This window comes from Pleurodeles waltl, chromosome 8 (genome assembly GCF_031143425.1).
Source record: "Pleurodeles waltl isolate 20211129_DDA chromosome 8, aPleWal1.hap1.20221129, whole genome shotgun sequence".
NCBI classification, from domain to species: domain Eukaryota; kingdom Metazoa; phylum Chordata; class Amphibia; order Caudata; family Salamandridae; genus Pleurodeles; species Pleurodeles waltl.
In genome coordinates, this window is record NC_090447.1 from 1,192,044,692 (window position 1) to 1,192,062,937 (window position 18,246).

The following is an 18,246-nucleotide window of genomic DNA, read 5'->3' on the forward strand; positions in this document are numbered from 1 at the left end:
TCACATTTACATTTATCTTTGTAAATAGCCTGATAATGTTTACCTATGCAATTGTGAACCTATGATACTCTGGACCTCATTTAAGAGGCCCTTGCACCACCAGAGCATCACTTTTAGCGGCTCTCCAGTGGCGCAGTGCCTTGCGCCATATTTACATGGCTGCGGTAAGCCACTGTTTGCGGCTTTACGCCACCTTGTAAATATGGCCTCTTCACACACACATCAGTTAGCGTGGAAGGGGCGTGCAATGGGTTTAGCTGTGGGCGTGCCACTGCAATACCCATTGAATTTTGACACTGCCCGAGATTTACGAGGAATCGTAAACCTGAGGCAGCGCCAAAAACTAACGCCACTCCAACGGTGGCATTAGCATGGCGCAACAAGGAGAAATACTTTTATTTCTCCTCGTTTTTGCTTTTTCTATGTGTGCTGCATTTCGCAGCACACATAGAAAGAGTAAATGCCATGAATGATTGTTTATGTGTGGCAAAGTGTCCCATCCTTCACATAAACAATCATTCCCTGCAACACAGGCCCCTTTGTACTGTGGTGCAAGGGTGCCTGCATTGGCGCAAGGCAAATACATTTAGTGCCATCCGTAGGGGAAACACAGGGGGTGCGCAGTATTTTTGTAAATACAGTGCATTCCTGCATTTCTCAAATGTGACGCAGTGCGGCACCGCCAATTTTGCCACAGCGGCTCACTGTGCCACTTCCTCATAAAAGAGGCCCTCTGTGTTTCAAGTCTCTGAAGCAGCAAATATTTGGCTACATAAACATGCATGACTATTTCCCAAACTTCCCTTAAAAATACAGTTCTGAGTTAGATGTAGCACTCAGGTCCTCTCACTCTCCCATAACTGTTGTTAATTAATTTCCAGATTGCATTCCTCGAAGAATAATAAGAGTTTCAATTTGATTACTCCGAGGGAACCACACAGATCATCCCAGTTGAGACAGAGGTTTAAGGGCTGTGTAGCACCCACACCCCGAGCGTTTGTGTTAATGACCTCCGGGTCTTCTTAGATTGTGTTCAGCTGATGAACAAACCAAGAATGTTGTTGCAAAATGTATCCTTTGTTCGCACATTTTACCATTAAAACACCTGTGTTTACTAGTGTGGCAGTAACGATATACATAATTACTGAGAAATTCAGAACCTGCCAAAGTAATCTGATGTTCACTCCGAGCTAATATAGGCTATGGCATCATAGTTGTATGTGATGCCTGAGCCTCCACATGTGACCTGCACCTACGCCAGTGCCCTGAATAATGTACCTGACACATTGAGCATCCCCTAGACACAGCGAGCGGTCTCTTGTTACAACGGGAGACACTTTACTTATTGGCCATCAGTGATTTGACATACTTGGCTGGCATTTTGTAAAGCACCCAGTGGTGCTTGAACGGCACAGCTGGCAGGCTGGCACCTACAGCATCATCTATTTAACAGCACATAACTTTTGATGGAGTGGTAAATGGCATAGGGACAGTGACTGGCATTGTGTGACAGAATGAATGAATGAATATATGAGAATTTGTGGACAACCCAAATATTACTAAGGAATCGTGGCAATATGAGATTCACTGTTAGGTATGCAAGCTCACCAAGTAGGCCTCCCAAACATCTAGGTCTTGAGTTTTTTCTGGAAGGAAATGTATATCTTGTTGGAATGAGCGATTAGTGGTAGCATATTCCTCTATTGTTCTGGTAGAATTTAAAATGTGTGTTACTTTTCCTGTCATAGGGTTTTGTATCAGCATTCATCTAATGTAGGAGGGTTACTGTTATCAAATGGGTATTGTATATCCTGTGGCACACACATTTGCCTACGCAGTTTTAATATGCTTTCCACATAATTATCCCATAGTTGTCTAAGTGCCATAGTACGAGTTTGGATGTGCCTCCAGATGTACCTCATTTTGGAGAAACGTGGTAGGCCGATTCGCCTGGCCACACTCTAGATTGCTAAAGTTATCCTGTCATTTTCGGTTTTTATGGGTAGGGGACTGCTGAGGCAGAGTAGAAATACTCATTTGACCAGGATCATAGAAGCTGTAAAATTGAGAAGTCGAGATAAAGAGCAATGTCAAAGCATTGGTAAATGCATCTACCCTACCTTGTTGCTCAACTTGTAGGTTAGCCTTGAATAACAGTCACCTGAAAGGTCACCTTTCGGGGCTCTATGTATGTTCTTTCATGTTTTCTTCGTCTCCTCTCACCTACGATGGTCTCTTTGTAATCCATGCTCTCAATACACTTTCTCTGCTCTGCATCCCTCCAAATTATGACTATTTTTCCTCCGTGCATCAAAGGTTAGCTGAAGACTCACCATTGACCTTATGGAGTTCAATGTCTTCCAACATCATCAAAGCCTTCGTGGATAATCCTTGTTGATTTAAAGATGGATCTCTTGATCGGTGCATGCAATCGCTACATTCACCACCACACCTCCACCAAACCAAGGGCATTCACAGCAGATAAATACAGGACACAGATTCTTTACTAGCATGAATACAGAAAAATTACTAAAGATGAGTTTTGAATGGCACCTACTGTACAGCAGCACCTCTCTCACACAGTTACCCATGTAAATCAAAGGTGCTTCACTCACCAAGTCCTTTAACACGGTGTATGGTTCAGGGTTTCATTTGCATTGGGCGCATTTTTCTCTTCATCAGACCATTCATGCACAGTGGCATGCACAACGACACATAAAGAAGGGCCTAGAATATGAATCCCAAAATAGTGATGAAGCTATCGCCGGTCCTGGTTGCTAATGGCGGGTCTTTGCAAAGCTAAGACCTTCTCCTCTCAAGATAACTTGTGTGCCAATGGTTGCAAAGTGTTTTCACAAAGTTGTTTACACATATGTATCTAGGCAGCGGTAGGGCTAATGAGAACAGTAAGAGATTTTAAGTGAAACTAATGGAAGGTGAAATTGGTTATAGAAAAATAGGTGAAGACTCATTAGATGGGTGACCAATGCTTGCAAACATTTGCATGGGTGAAAGCGGAGAGCAGAATGGCTGCCATTTTTAAGAGCTATGTTTTTAAACTATTGAATTGATATTTTCTTTATAGGTGAACCAATGCCGGTAATTAAAAAGCCAGGGAGCACAGTGATTGCCGGCTCAATCAATGCACATGGCTCAGTACTCGTTGAAGCAACACATGTTGGCTCTGACACCACCTTGGCTCAAATTGTGAAATTGGTTGAAGAAGCACAGATGTCAAAGGTGAGAAAATATGCATAGTATATTGATTACATTTATGATCGGTGGCCAGTGACAGGTGGGTCAGACTCACAACAATTTAATAAACAGCAGTTCAAATTGTTTACTCACAAATATATGAAGCTTTTGCAAGGAGAGGCACATCGTCTTTCCTAATAAACACACTACTATCTTTCGGCCAAAGTAAGTGCTTAATAAGAGCATTCTTAAAAGACATGGCCATTATCTTCCCTTGTGTACCCTCTGACATGTGCAGCTATTGCCTCATACCTACCCCTGTCTGGGATTGATGTTTTGGCCACTTGCCTCTTGGCCATCTCAGTCTAAATCTAAACCAGCTAAGCACCAAACGTCTTGCTACTGTTTCCCGATATATACTCAATTTTCCTTCCCCTATCAATTTTACATTTATCTATCTGTGTTTCAAATACCATTACGATGCAGACTGCTATACAGCAGAACAAACTGAAGCAATGATTAATAATGCTGTGCATGAAGCCAGTTTTTCAATGATTGCTTAATTAATTTGAGGAGTTTAATAAACTATTTACATGTTGTGAAATGGCCACCTCAGAGCACGGGAGGGAGAGAGCTAGGAATGGATAGAGAAGGTGATCACAAAGACAGAGAGCATGAACTGCTATGGAGTAACCTAAATTATCTCAGTCGGTCTATAGACTGAGTAGGTCTTGGGCTCAGTATAAATGGAAGGCCTGAGACATGATAGTTGTTTTAAAAACGTGTTTTTCAGTTTGGAGTTAAAACCGATCATAGCCAATAAAACACACTAAATGGATGATGAATGCAGCATCTGCGTTTAAGCAATTTTCTATAATGGATGCTCCTGGTATGACCACTTGGGCAATGTTAAGTAAGGTGGTGCTAAAAGTGCATAATTGCCTTTCACGTGATTGCGTGAGATATCAGCAAAACTATGCTTAATTATGTGAAATCCAAATCTGTCTTTTTGTGCTATATTTTTACATGAAATGCATTCTCTCATCAATTTTTGACATAGACAAAAGCACAGTGAAGACATATGCTCTCAATGTATTATTCCAGTGGATGTGCAGTAAATATTTACTGTGAATTGAAGCATCATAGTAAATTGTTACTGTAAAATACGTATAATTACGTGAAGTAGAGTAACCCAGTAATTCCGGGAATTTCACATAACAAGCATAATGCGAAATTACACCAGCTTGATATATAATACGCCCAGACCTAATGCTAACCCACTTGAATGTCCATAGAGACATCTGCAAGGTTCCTGGACCCATAGGACCTGCTTTCACTCCCAATTGAAGAGGGGGACTCACATTATATGACTTCAGCGCACTGTATGTTGCTATGAAGGGGCCATCAGGTTTGCAGCTGAACTCACAGCAGTGCTTCAGTCCAGCCCAGTGCAATGAGCATCTCCTTAATTTCGTTCTCTTTCAGTAAGAGAGGAACAGAGCTTTGCTTTCTGAAAGTTCAGTTATCAGGATTGTAACAACAAAGGTCACTGTTTGTGTGGATGCCTTCAGAATCAATGGCCTCTCATAAAACACAATAGCCAGCATTCGTGTTCTTAAATTTACATTATGATGTTATAGAAAGCATGCATATGGGAGCTGCATTCCCTCCGACAGAAGGATCAATGGCTATGTCATCAACACATTGTCCATGTGACATGCAAAAAGGCGCATGAGCTGATGGAATTTCACTGATTTCAGAGCATATATAAGCTAAAAAAATGTATGGGTTGGGGTACAAGCTGTGGACAGTACAGTAGCAGTTTTCTAGTATGGGCTGTAGGATTAGCAAAGGGTTTGAGACTTGGCAGCATCACCTATGCAAAACATTGAGACCGCATTTATTGGAAACAAGTGTAGCTTTGTATTTTATTTCTCCCAATGTGGAGCATGCTCTATAACAGTGCATACTGACAGTGGTATAACAAAACTTGAGGGGGGGGGCCTGCAAAGTGCATTGAGGCCCACCTCCCAGACCCGGTCAGGAGCTCCAAGGCAGGGGCCCGCCACCCGTGTGCAATTTACTGTGCTGAGGGACCCCCTAGAGCTTGGAGCCTCCCTTCACTGTGGGGTTGCAGAGGCTATTGTTACACCAGTGATAGCGCTTATCTTACCAGCATAGAGTGTTCAAGCACTTTACACCACACACACATACAGAGACAATGAATCATAGTTGTGTAAATCAGTGTATAGAAAATGTTAAATAAGACAAAGGGGGTACAAGTTGTAGTATTCACTTGTCATGCATACTGGTAGGCATTTTTAAAGGTCTGGGGAAGCATAAACTCAGGATTCAGAACGTAATATAGTTGTTAGCACTGCCTTTATTAATGGCAATCTATTTCTATCCAAACAAACCCTTTACAGTAAAATTTGGATAGTCAAAGACAGGGAAAAAAGCATTATAACCTGTGTCATGCTGTTTGCATGCAGCGCTTTGATGGCAGTTCATAGCTCACTGTGTTAGATTATGATTGTAATTTATGAACTGCACAGTAGCAAAAGGATCTCTGTGGCAAAAGCAGCATACCACTGAGCATTGCACATGAAATACTGTCCTGTAATCTGCATAGTACACATCCTTTGCAGAAGGCATGTTAACCCTCTGTGCTACTTTAGATAAGTCAAAACTGGCACTAGTCAAAACTCCGATCTCACTGCAGCAGGCGCATCAATCACCAGACTTATCTTGGCACATTTATCTTTGCCTGAAAACTGTTGGATATACAAGGGAATCTGCAATGCTTTTAAAACTGCTGCACTGTTACAAAACCAGACCCCATTAACAAAAGCGCCCCCCACCCCACCCTACCAGCCTTCCTCTACGGCCTGTCCGGCCTTGATGTAGATGTAGCGTTTGTTCCCCCAGACCCAGCTAGTGAGTCAGTGAGTGTACTGAGCTGAGGGGGGCCCTGGAGCTCAGGGCCCCCCTTCCGCACCACTGAATTCAAAGTTAAAATCCCTTGTGCACCTCTTAGAAATACCTTAAATAAACACAGTCCACAAGCTATTTTACAAAACACTAAGACCTACTACCCATGTGTTTTGTAAATATCAATACCAAGAGGCCTTCAGATAGAAACAAAATCCCACAGAATGGCCCAACAGTATATATACGCAGAATGGACCAACAGTATATATACGCAGAATGGCCCAACAGTATATATACTCACAGGTCAGGCAGTAAAATACATTTAATAGCCCAGCTGTTTCGGGATATCTCAAATCAAAGAACAGAAAAGAGTAACAATACCTTGCAGTAATTGATCAAGGAGCATCGCGCGCGCACACACACGCGCACATACATATACTAATCCAACCAAACGGCGTTAACTGCGTTATTGTTGCACATATATCTCGGCACTCCGTGTGTGGATGCTCTTACAATCCATTTATTTAAGGGTTTACATCACATGGAAGACGGTGGGTTTCGGCTACTGTGAATGGCAACTGTAGTCTATTAAGTCATATTTTGCTTCATATCTCTTTTTCGTTTCATTTCCTTTTTTGTCCCAACTTGTTTTTCCAGTTGTATTCATCTTTTTTTGGTCATTTTTTTCTTGCTCTCTTTTTTGTCTTATATGTTCACCCTTTTCTTTTATCAGTTTTGTCAGTCTCCCTTTTCCTCTTTCGTCTGCTCTCCTTTTCTTATTTCTATATCTCCCACTTTTATTTGATTATATATTTTTACCTTATGTATTTTTCAGTATTACTTTCACATCACTTACTCGCATGTCATGGCATATACGTTTTTCCTTCTACAGGCTCCAATCCAACAGTTGGCAGACAAAATAAGTGGCTATTTCGTTCCATTCATCATACTGATTTCAGCAGGGACTTTGATTGCCTGGGCCATAATCGGATTTGTACATTTTGACATCATTGCAAAATACTTTCCTGTAAGTGCTTCCTGGAATATTATATGTATGTGTTTCCCGTGTACCACATAGATAAATTGAAGATTGCACATTCTTAAGGTGCAGTTATCCCCTTCCCTTCTGAAGTCATATACACACACATTTATATGTGGAACTTGTATGACTCCATCTACGGATAGTCATGTTATCGTACTTCATCTACATCTGACATTGCTGTTTTCATTCTAGTTTCGTGCATCTCATTTTTTTCTCATTTCTACGTTGTTGCTATTTGCAGGATTACAACAAAAACATCTCCAGAGCCGAAGTGGTTATCAGAATTGCATTTCAGACTTCCATCACGGTACTGTCTATTGCCTGCCCATGTGCCCTGGGACTAGCCACGCCTACAGCTGTGATGGTCGGCACTGGGGTGGCTGCACAGAATGGAATTCTCATCAAAGGGGGCGAGCCTTTAGAAATGGCCCATAAGGTGTGTATGACGTCAACCAGATGTACACCTAAGGTTTACAGTGCATTTGCTTCCGCTACAACTGTAAATATATGATTAGGACATGCAGTACTGTCTTTTAATGGAATATTTTACTAAAGTGTCATACACATATTGTAAGATTGCGGTTTGCTGATAAAACACAAACTAATTGGGGGAACACTTGGACCAATGCCTGATATTCCAGAAAATTATCACAGAATTGTATTAATTGATAAAGTAGTCCCATGCAGACATGAACCGTATGGCACTATTTTAGTTACATTTGGGTTTGATTAACATATGATGAAGTGTGCAAGATCTCTGCCCTTCAACAATGCTAAGATGGTGGTGGATAATAAGTTATATAGCCGCTCTTGATATGGGGTACGTTTTCCACTGAGATGTTGCACATACTGCAAATGTCCACCAACCTTAGACAAGCATTTGAATGTAAGAAGGTAATCAGATTCCTGATTTTTGTGGAAATGTGTCCTGTCAGTGTGTCAAGGTCGATGCCTTAAACTGACTTCTCTCGTTCAACTTTAGCTAGAGGAGGGTATTCGGCAATGGTGGGATGTGAATAATGTGTAACCGCCTGATATCATGCAACATCTTGCTTAGGAATATCTGGAGTTTCTATGACGTTAGCACTTTTTAGGGGAAAATTGTAGGAATGCAGTTTCGGAGAGCTAAAAGCTTGAGTGGCAGTTCTGTGGTCCCAAGAGGACAGACGATGTTTCAGGTTGTGGATAAACTCAGAGGGTTTCAGACAAGGTGACTAAGATGCTGAGAGGCTCAAAGGTGAGAAAGATGTCTAATGTAAGACAAATACGTCCAGCTTTTTGTAAAGAGAATATTATCAAGAAGATATTATCAAGAAGATAAAGTGGCTGTGGAGCCATAATCAGATTCTTGGTGGACCAAGACGTAGGAATGTTTGTCTTGACAATGCATTTTTTATCCAGCATTACATTGGAAAGGGTGTGGAACAAATCGCAAGAGGTGGATTGAGCCATTGCTAGAAGAGCCAATGTGCAACTGTGTATTTTGGCTTATATGTGAAGGCTGTGTTCAGACCATTTTTAGTACGGCTCCAAAAAGATGCATACAGATTATCTATTGAATTCTATCTGTAGTAATACATTTTTATCAATGTCACCATTTTTATCATATAAAAATAGCTACCTTATACATCAGTTAATAAAGCAAAAATACATTTCTTGCAAATAAAAAAAAACTAATATGAAACTGTTCCAACCTATCTCTAATTACCACCCCATCTTACCCATTCTCCGCGATCACATTTCATAGGATTGTTCCAATTCATCAAATTGCAAACTGCTGTTGTTATTCAGAAGCCAATACGTCTTCCTCTAATTATTTCTTCTAAATCTGCCTTTCAACTATATTTTGATAAACTATGCAGTAGTTTAGTGTATCTTCTAGGAAGCTTGCAGTGGAAAAGGGAGCACTTCATGTCTAGATCAGGCTCTGGCTGATAGAAGCACTGGTTTTCAAATTTTAGCCATAAAGTCCACATAGATAAAGCAGGAAATGTCAGTGATAGAACTGCGTCTTGCGGTACTCCGAGGTACTCCATTTGAGGGCAAGGCAGCTTGTGCAGAGAACATGCATAGCAGACTTGAATGTGCCTGTTTTGCAAGGTTGAGTTGAACAAATTGCTTATGCAGACTGCCAAGGCAGCATACTTGATTGGCACTTACTGGAATTTGGTGCCATGATACCAAAGTGACTCAAGGGAATTGGTGGCAGAACCACTGGAATAAGTATAACGACAGTAAAATGGAAAAGACCTGCTTTCAGCAAATGACAAGTGATATGCTTACACACTCACACACATATGCAGAAAGATAATTTAGTAAATTGTTCTTTTGTATCCACCTGATATCATACAACATCTTTTGTTCTAAAATGGCATCCTGAGGAATCTTGAGGACGTCATCTTGAAACTAGAGAAGGGCAGAACTTGCAGAGTTTCAGTCTGCAGAATTCTGCAGAGTGGCATAAAAACTCCACAAGATTCCATAAAGTTCCACCAACGGCCAGACATAAGCATGTTGCACTGCAGTTTAGCACCAGTAGCACAAGCAGCGTGGAAAAATCAGCACGAACAGCACCATGCGGTGCACAAGCGTGCACAGCCAATCGAGTTGATTTTGGTGCCACTCGAGTAGAAAATCTACTCAAGTGACAGCAAATCTACTCAAGAAGCAGACCTCTAACCATGACAGCTCGTGACCACCTGCGAATGCCCACGTTAAAAAATGGACCTATGGAATGCCAAATCTTGCTTGCATCTCTGGAGCTTCATGGGATAAAATTCAACCATGCAGCAACTGGTGGAATTTGTCTGGAACTCGTCTGGAACTCGTCTCCAAATTCCATCAATTTCACTGGCGAAATGACACATTTTGCCCCCCTACTTGAAACTGGATTTTGCAAAGGTTACCGTTCACACTGTTTCTTTGGTGCAGTGTTAAAGACATCCTATTTTCTGTGTACATCATACATTACAGTTCTTACTAGTTGCATATCTGCGTATGTGAGCCGCTGTCAAATTTACCTCTCGTTGCATCTTGCATTTTTCTACAAGGTCTTTTTCATGGAATTGTTAACATGCCCACAATTGCTGAGTAAGAGAACAAATATTACAGTGGCAAAAACAGAGGGCACGAGACAAAGAATCAATGGGTCTGACTATAACCTTGGCGGATGGGATTCTCTGTGACAAATATGACAGATGTGCCGTCCGCTGTATTACAAGCTCCATTATACCCTATGGAACTTGTAAAATGGCAGATGGCATATCCGTCACGTTTGCGATGGACTATCCCATCTGCCAAGGTCATAATCAAGCCCAGTGTTCGAAAATCAGATGGATAGTATTGTCTCTTTATTGACTGTCTCTTAAAAGCATATTGTTATCTGTCAATATGCCCTTCTTATGGAGGTGCAGTGCATCCTGTTCTGCATATGGGTTTCTTCCATGTGAACATCTTTGGCCTAAATATTGAGGTTTTGAGTGAACTTCCCATTATCCAGGATCAGAGGACGCCTTCTTGAAATGATACCTTAGTCTCAACACAGGAGGCCAGTACAAAACATCTCTATTCCTCTTGAACTCCTGAATACAATAATGAGGACACTGATGGGATTTGTAGTTGAAAAAGCAGTATTTTCCAGAGTGTAAATGCAACTACTGCAAATCTTGAACCTCTGTGACTTCTTCCCCAGTGCACCTGCCCTCGACAGTTCTCTTCCAGTACACCATATAGTTGCGTCAGAGGGTATATGCAAGAATGAATCAGTTGGTGGGTGAATAGATGCATGAGTTCAAGAATGTGTGACAGAGTGCATAAATGATGGGTTATGTAGTGTCTAAGCCCCTCAATGACATAAATGAAACTTTGTATTCACAAACCAGACATATTGACATTGCCAACCCTTGTTTAGCTGTCTGATTCGCTCATGGAGGGGCACTTTTATTTTGGTGCCCGGCAGTGGCGTAAGAAAACTTAAAGAGGCCCCCCTTGCAAAGTATCTCTAGGGGGGCCCTTTCCTCCTGAACTGAGTCAGGGGCCTGTCACCAGTGCACAGTGTACTATGCTGAGAGGGCCCCCCGGAGTTCGGGGGCCAACCCGCACCACGGATGCTGCAGGGGCCTTTGTTATGCCCATGGTGCCCAGCCCTATTATCCGGTTCTGACTGAACCTGAACATTGCCGGTGCCTTGACATTCCTGCAATCAAAGACCAAGCTCTGTTAAGCATGGTGTTGTTTATCCACGTGTGTGTTTTGTTGTTGGAGCTTGTGACTCTAATTTCATAATACAGAAGACCCCTTATTTAACGAAACGTATAATTTTATTTTGTGTTATGCGGTCCTGTTGATTGCTTCCTGTAGTGACATTTTTTTTTCATTTTTCTGGGAGTACCATCTATCACGTGTTTTGTTTTTCACAAAGCCTCACTTTTGAAACAATGAATGTGTTCTTACATCACTCATCTAGTGTGCCCAACATCTGGTCCTTCAGTCATATTATTATTTTTGTTTATTTGCTGTGCTCTATTTATTGACTTCTGGTTATTATTGCGTAAGTGCTGTTCATAAGTAAGTCAATGTCCAGAGTGCTTCCTTACTTCCACATGATAGGTCCTAAACTGGAAAAACCCAGAATGTAGAGGCACATTGCTTAGCAATATCTTGTTTTGTTAATATAGTTAATTACCCATTTCATTTTTATGAAGAAATAAAGGAGCATGCAAACTAACACAAGCAAGGAAGGCTTAATTGTCAATAGATCACTCAAAGGCTACACACTTTATTTCAAAGCCTGAAATCTACTCAGCAACGATTTTCTGTGGCATTCTGAGTAGATTTATGACTTCCTAGGTAGTCACAAAAATATCCAGAAGCATTTTTGGGAATATTTGTAAATAGTAGAGTTGCAAGATGTCCACAGGAAGGCCAATCTGTAGGTGTAAGTGTGGCACCAATTTTTATTATTTATTTGTTATGAGATTTTACAGACAGCTTCATGCCGTTTATTGATTACTACAGAGCGTTTCGACAAAAGTTTGAATATTATGAAGGTTCTGTGGGGTCTGGAGGGTGGTGGGGGGAGTAGGTGGGATGGGTGAGAAGGGAATCAGTGAAGATTTGCATTGTGTTTAGGTTAAATATTAATGCAGTGCCCCTCGCAATGCATGATCTAAGGGACCCTCAACCTTCTGCTGCAACTTATCAAAGGTTCTCCTACTTAGGGACGTTTTGACTGGCATTACAGTTGTCTTTCTGAATGGGGCTCTGCAGAACACTATAGCTACATTGCCAAATTAATTTTAAAGCCAGCCTGTAGTGCTATTTCCTGTTCCAGTTCAGCAAAATAAGTCATTTTGCTTTCACTCTAAGGTGCTTTCTCTAGTTCTCCATGTGATTTCAAAGTGCCAGGCTGTTTGACAAGCCACCACTGAGTTACGCCCAACAGAACACTGTGAGATTTCTACACCTCCCTATCTTGTTGCGCCTGTTTGTTCAGAACAGACTATTCCCCTTTGGGCGGATAGTACTGATGCGCCTAAAGCGGACCTCTGTCTAGGGTGGCAAAGTGGGTGAAAAATGATTGGTTGCAATGCTTCCCAGAGTGAGAGTGAATGCTAGTGGTATAGACTGTTTGGAATCATTCCTCTCAACATCTTTTGTGTGTTTGATATTATGTCTTTTTAGGAACGCTATTTGCATTCCTGTTAGATAAATTCTGTAGCCAGGATCTGTTAGAAATGGGGTCTTTGGTTGGCAGTAAGGTTACCCCCTGTCCAAGCAAGGCCCTCACTCTAGTCAGGGTAAAAGAGAATCACCCTCAGCTAACCCCTGCTTACCCCCTTGTAGCTTGGCAGAGCAGTAGGCTTAACTTCAGAGTGCTAGGAGTAAAGTATTTGTACCAACACACACAGTAACCTAATGAAAACACTACAAAATGACACATCACAGGTTTAGAAAAATAGAAAATATTCATCTAAACAAAACAAGACCAAAACAAGACCAAAAGGACAAAAATCTACAATGCACTAGTCAAGTTATCAATTAAAAAGCAAAAAGTGTCTTTATGTAGTTTAAAACACACACTAAGACTGTTAGCGTGAAAATGTACCTTGGGTGTGTCAAAAATAACCCCGCACGGGCGAGTGTGCGTCAAAAAGGGCTTGCGATGATGCATCGATTTCACTCACTCACGAGACCTTGCGCCATTTCTCCTTTTGTCGGGTCGGGGGCGCCGTTTCTTCTCTCCGCAGGAGAGCGACGTGTCAATCTGATCAGCACTCTTGGGTCTGGGCAGGCCTTGCATTGTTTTTACATGCCCAGCGGTGTTTGTGACGGAAATTCAGCCGCACAATGAGCCAAAAACCCCGCAGCGCGGATTGCGATCTCCCAGTCTTGGGTGCGTCAAAAATAACCCCGCACAAGCGAGTGTGCGTCAAAAAGGGCTTGGGATGATGCGTCGATTTCACTCACTCACGAGACCTTGCGTCATTTCTCCTTTCGTCGGGTCGGGCACGCCGTTTCTTCTCTCCGCAGGAGAGCAATGCGTCAATCCGGTCAGCACTCGCGGGTCTGGGCAGGCCCTGCGTTATTTTTACATGCCCAGCGGTGTTTGTGTCGGAAATCCAGCCGCACAATGAGCCCAAAACCACGCAGCGCGGGTTGCGAACTCCCAGCCTCTGTCAGCGATGCTGCACATCGTTTCTCCAACTCCATGCACCGATTCTTCGGTCGCGTTTCCGGCGAGCATCGATTTTTAGCCGCAGAGCTGGTGGCGCATCGTTTCTTCATCAGCAGATCAGAGTTGCGTCGATCTTTTCCCCGCATGGTGCTCTGTGCTTGGATTTCTTACTCTTAGGCTGCCAGCTTCTCCTTTCAGGGTCCCAGGAACTAGATGGGCACCACAGGGCAGAGTAGGAGTCTCTCCAGAGACTCCAGGTGAGACTCCAGGTGCTGGCAGAGAGAAGTCTTTGCTGCCCCTGAGTCTTCAAACAAAAGGAGGCAAGTTCTAAATCAAGCCCTTGGAGAGTTCTTCTCAAGATGGAAGGCACACAAAGTCCAGTCTTTGCCCTCTTACTCTGGCAGAAGCAGCAACTGCAAGATAGCTCCACAAAGCACAGTCTCTTCTTCCTCTGCTCTTCTCCAGGCAGAGGTTCCTCTTGTCTCCAGAAGAGTTCTAAAGTCTGTGGTTTTGGATGCCCTCCTTATACCCAATTTCACCTTTGAAGTAGGCCTACTTCAAAGTAAAGTCTCTTTTTAATTTGAAATCCTGCCTTGCCCAGGCCAGACCTCAGACACTCACCATGGGGTTGAAGACTGCATTGTGTAAGGGCAGGCACAGCCCTTTCAGGTGTGAGTGACCACTCCTCCCCTCCCTTTTAGCACAGATGGCTCATCAGGATATGCAGGCTACACCCCAGCTCCCTTTGTGTCACTGTCTAGTGTGAGGTGCAACCAGCCCAACTGTCAAACTGACCCAGACAGGGAATCCACAAACAGGCAGAGTCACATAAATGGTCTAAGCAAGAAAATGCTCACTTTCTAAAAGTGTAATTTTCAAACACACAATCTTAAAATCAACTTTACTAAAAGATGTATTTTTAAATTGTGAGCTCAGAGACCCCAAACTCCACATGTCCATCCGCTCCTAAAGGGAATATACACTTTAATGAGATTTAAAGGTAGCCCCCATGTTAACCTATGAGGGGGACAGGCCTTGCAACAGTGAAAAACGAATTTAGCAATATTTCACTGTCAGGACATATATAAACACATTACTATATGTCCTACCTTAACCATACACTGCACCCTGCCCTTGGGGTTACCTAGGTCCTACCTTAGGGGTGCCTTACATGTAAGAAAAGGGAAGGTTTAGGCCTGGCAAGTGGGTACACTTGCCAAGTCGAATTCACAGTTAAAACTGCACATACAGACACTGTAATGGCAGGTCTACTTATGTGGGTGGCACAACCAGTGCTGCAGGCCCACTAGTAGCATTTGATTTACAGGCCCTGGCACCTCTAGTACACTTTACTAGGGACTTATTAGTAAATCAGATATGCCAATCATGGATAAGCCAATTACATACACATTTTGTAAAGGAGCACTTGCACTTTAGCACTGGTTAGCAGTGGTAAAGTGCCCAGAGTAACAAAAACAGCAAAATCAGAGCCTAGCACACATCAACAATCTGGGGAACAGAGGCAAAAAGTTAAGGGAGACCACACCAAGGATGAAAAGTCTAACAGGAGGATCCAGTCTATGCACATAGGAGCATCCTGAAGGCTCACACTCTCCTACTCTCCGCATTGAAGATCTTTGGGGGTCATTCTGACCCCCGGCGGCAGGGTTGGAGGGAGCACCGCCAACAGGCTGGCGGTGCTCCACAGGGTATTCTGACCGCGGCGGTTCAGCCGCGGCCAGAAAGGGAAAACCGGCGGTCTCCCGCTGGTTTTCCGCTGCCCTGGGAATCCCCGCCGCCATGGGGGATTCTGACACCCCATACCGCCATCCTGTTCCTGGCGGTTCGCCCGCCAGGAACAGGATGGCGGTATGGGGTGTCGTGGGGCCCCTGGGGGCCCCTGCAGTGCCCATGCCAATGGCATGGGCACTGCAGGGGCCCCCGTAAGAGGGACCCACTTTGTATTTCAGTGTCTGCCTTGCAGACACTGAAATACGCGACAGGTGCCACTGCACCCGTCGCACCTTCCCACTCCGCCGGCTCAATTCTGAGCCGGCGTCCACGTGGGAAGGATGATTTGCACTGGGCTGGCGGGCGGCCTTTTGGCGGTCGCCCGCCAGCCCAGTGCAAATCCCAAAATACCCTCAGCGGTCTTTCGACCGCGGAGCGGTATTTTGGAGGGGGGAACTCTGGCGGGCGGCCTCCGCCGCCCGCCAGGGTGAGAATCACCCCCTTTGTCTCTTGCCCAAAATAGTACCTGAGTTCTCCATAATACTTTAAAATAGTTTGGTGTAAGGTAGTAAGGTAGCCTTCCTCTACCTCTGCCACCACCAGTGCAGTAACTGTGAAAGATAGGCATAGGACTATCCTACCAGAGAAATGAGGAGAGGACTGGAACCCTCCACAATCGACAGCAAAATACCAGGAAGTACTGGTGCACAGAATTTGCAGCAAGCCTTCTCGAAAGTGTTTGTCTTTTTGCAGTCTCCTAGATAACTACTTCCCAATAGTAAACCCCTCTTGTGCTGGTCTGAACTTTAACCAAAAGAAAAAACTAACAACATAAGCACACAACCTAATGAAGCCCTAGAACCAAATCAATTTTTTTAAATATTCTTATAATCACCACCATTTAGAAAAATATTAATGCTGAACTTTGCAGCTACCGTCAAGTCAGTTTAAGGGTTTTCAAGTTTTATTCTTCATGCCTTATTTTGTTGTAGGATTTGCATAATCCTAAAATGGGAAACAGAGTTGCATGTTTGGGGAACAGAAGTGAGGGACTTTTTTATTGAGAGTTAAACAACTGAGAGGAATTGTCTAGGGATGAGTGTTGTTTAACAAGATGAGCCGTCAGATCCTTTTGGAACTGAAAAAAAGAACAGGGATTGCTAGATCTGAAAGGAGATAGAGTTCCAAGGACTCACTGCTTAGCAGTATAATATATGTGCGCTTGGTATCGCGTTCTTGTACTTTTTTTAGTCTCTTTCCGGGCAATGTTGCTGGTGTGGTGTTACCCCCTGGAATCGAGATTGCAATTGCCAGGTTTGTTGGGGGAGCTAAAAATACTGCTTTAAAAATGACACTTTTAAATGTATGGCAGAAGCTAAAAGGAGCCACAGGCGTTCTCTGCAAGTGATCCAATTGAACTTCTTTAGTGCTTTTACAGGTCAAGGATGCTTTTACTGGGAGGCAGGTGGGTTTCTGAGGAATCGGAGCTGAGGTTCCTGCTGAAGGATTAGAGAATTTCCAGGATTGAAAGGTTATCCTGCAGTTACATTTAGTGCAATTTCTTCAATATTCTGATAGAATGCTTGATGTGTGTGAGTTCCTGACTGTTCCGTGGAGCAGCTGGCTTGCTCTAGGTAGATGGAGACTTGAGAGGGGCATGAATGTCTACCATCATCTAAGGCTTGCAGTTAAGATCAAAGAGAAGGAGGTCCATGTTAGCAACAGGGTCTGATAACGTTTGTAAAGAGTTCATATTTTTGTGGAATGCTTAACGGGGAAGCTCATGACCTAATGGACCTATTGTTTGTATAGATGTTAATGTGTTGGTGAGTCTGGAGTTGAGCATAATGAAGGCAATTGCTGAGTTGTTGACATAGTCCAGGTGACATGAGTTGTGGTAGGTGACATTGGTGCTGAAAGAGCATGTGAAAACTCTGGAAACTCTAATTGGCAAAACTGTCACCCACCCCAATGGAAGAAAGCACCTGCTATCAGGGTTTATCAGATATTACTGTATTTGTTGACATCTAGTATTGCCTGAAGTGTGGAGAGTCGCATGCAATTCTTCTAAACATTGGCACCACTTAGAACAGTTTGTGGATAGTTTGGTTTTGTATTATTTGCTCCTTGTGTTTTGCTCACATGTTAGAGTAACAGACTTCTGCAATGCGAGTTGTTCATAGAAGAAGAGCTTTGTATAAGTGCTCTTCTTGAAACTCGTTCAGGTCTACTTAAAAGTTAAGTATTTTAAAGACTAAGGGGGTTATTCCAACTTTGGAGGAGGTGTTAATCCGTCCCAAAAGTGACGGAAAAGTGACGGATTTACCACCAGCCGTATTACGAGTCCATTATATCCTATGGAACTCGTAATACGGCTGGTGGTATATCCGTCACTTTACCGTCACTTTTGGGAGGGATTAACACTCCTCCAAAGTTGGAATAACCCCCTAAGACCATCATTTAGAGTAGGTAAGATTTCTTTTGAGAAACGTGCCCGCTTGCGGCTCCTTTGTAGGCTCAGTGTAAAACCGGACAGTCCCCAGCTCAGCATTTCTACTTGTTTAACACAAACTAACTCCCAAAGCCAGGAATTTGTTAGCATATAAGCTAGCAGCATGGGTATGGGGTTGCTGCAGCACCTCCAAAATAACCTTGCTGGATTTCAGAAGGT

At 43.1% G+C, this 18,246-nt stretch overlaps 1 protein-coding gene across 3 annotated transcripts in view; it reads left to right on the forward strand.

The window, feature by feature from the left end:
- ATP7B (ATPase copper transporting beta) overlaps positions 1–18,246 on the forward strand; it is a 515,812-nt gene that overhangs the window by 341,294 nt on the left and 156,272 nt on the right. For all 3 annotated transcript variants that reach the window (XM_069205459.1, XM_069205457.1, XM_069205458.1), the window contains 3 exons: positions 3,086–3,240; positions 7,019–7,153; positions 7,410–7,604. In XM_069205459.1, coding sequence (XP_069061560.1) covers positions 3,086–3,240; positions 7,019–7,153; positions 7,410–7,604 — 485 coding nt within the window. The remainder of the gene's footprint in view (positions 1–3,085; positions 3,241–7,018; positions 7,154–7,409; positions 7,605–18,246) is intronic.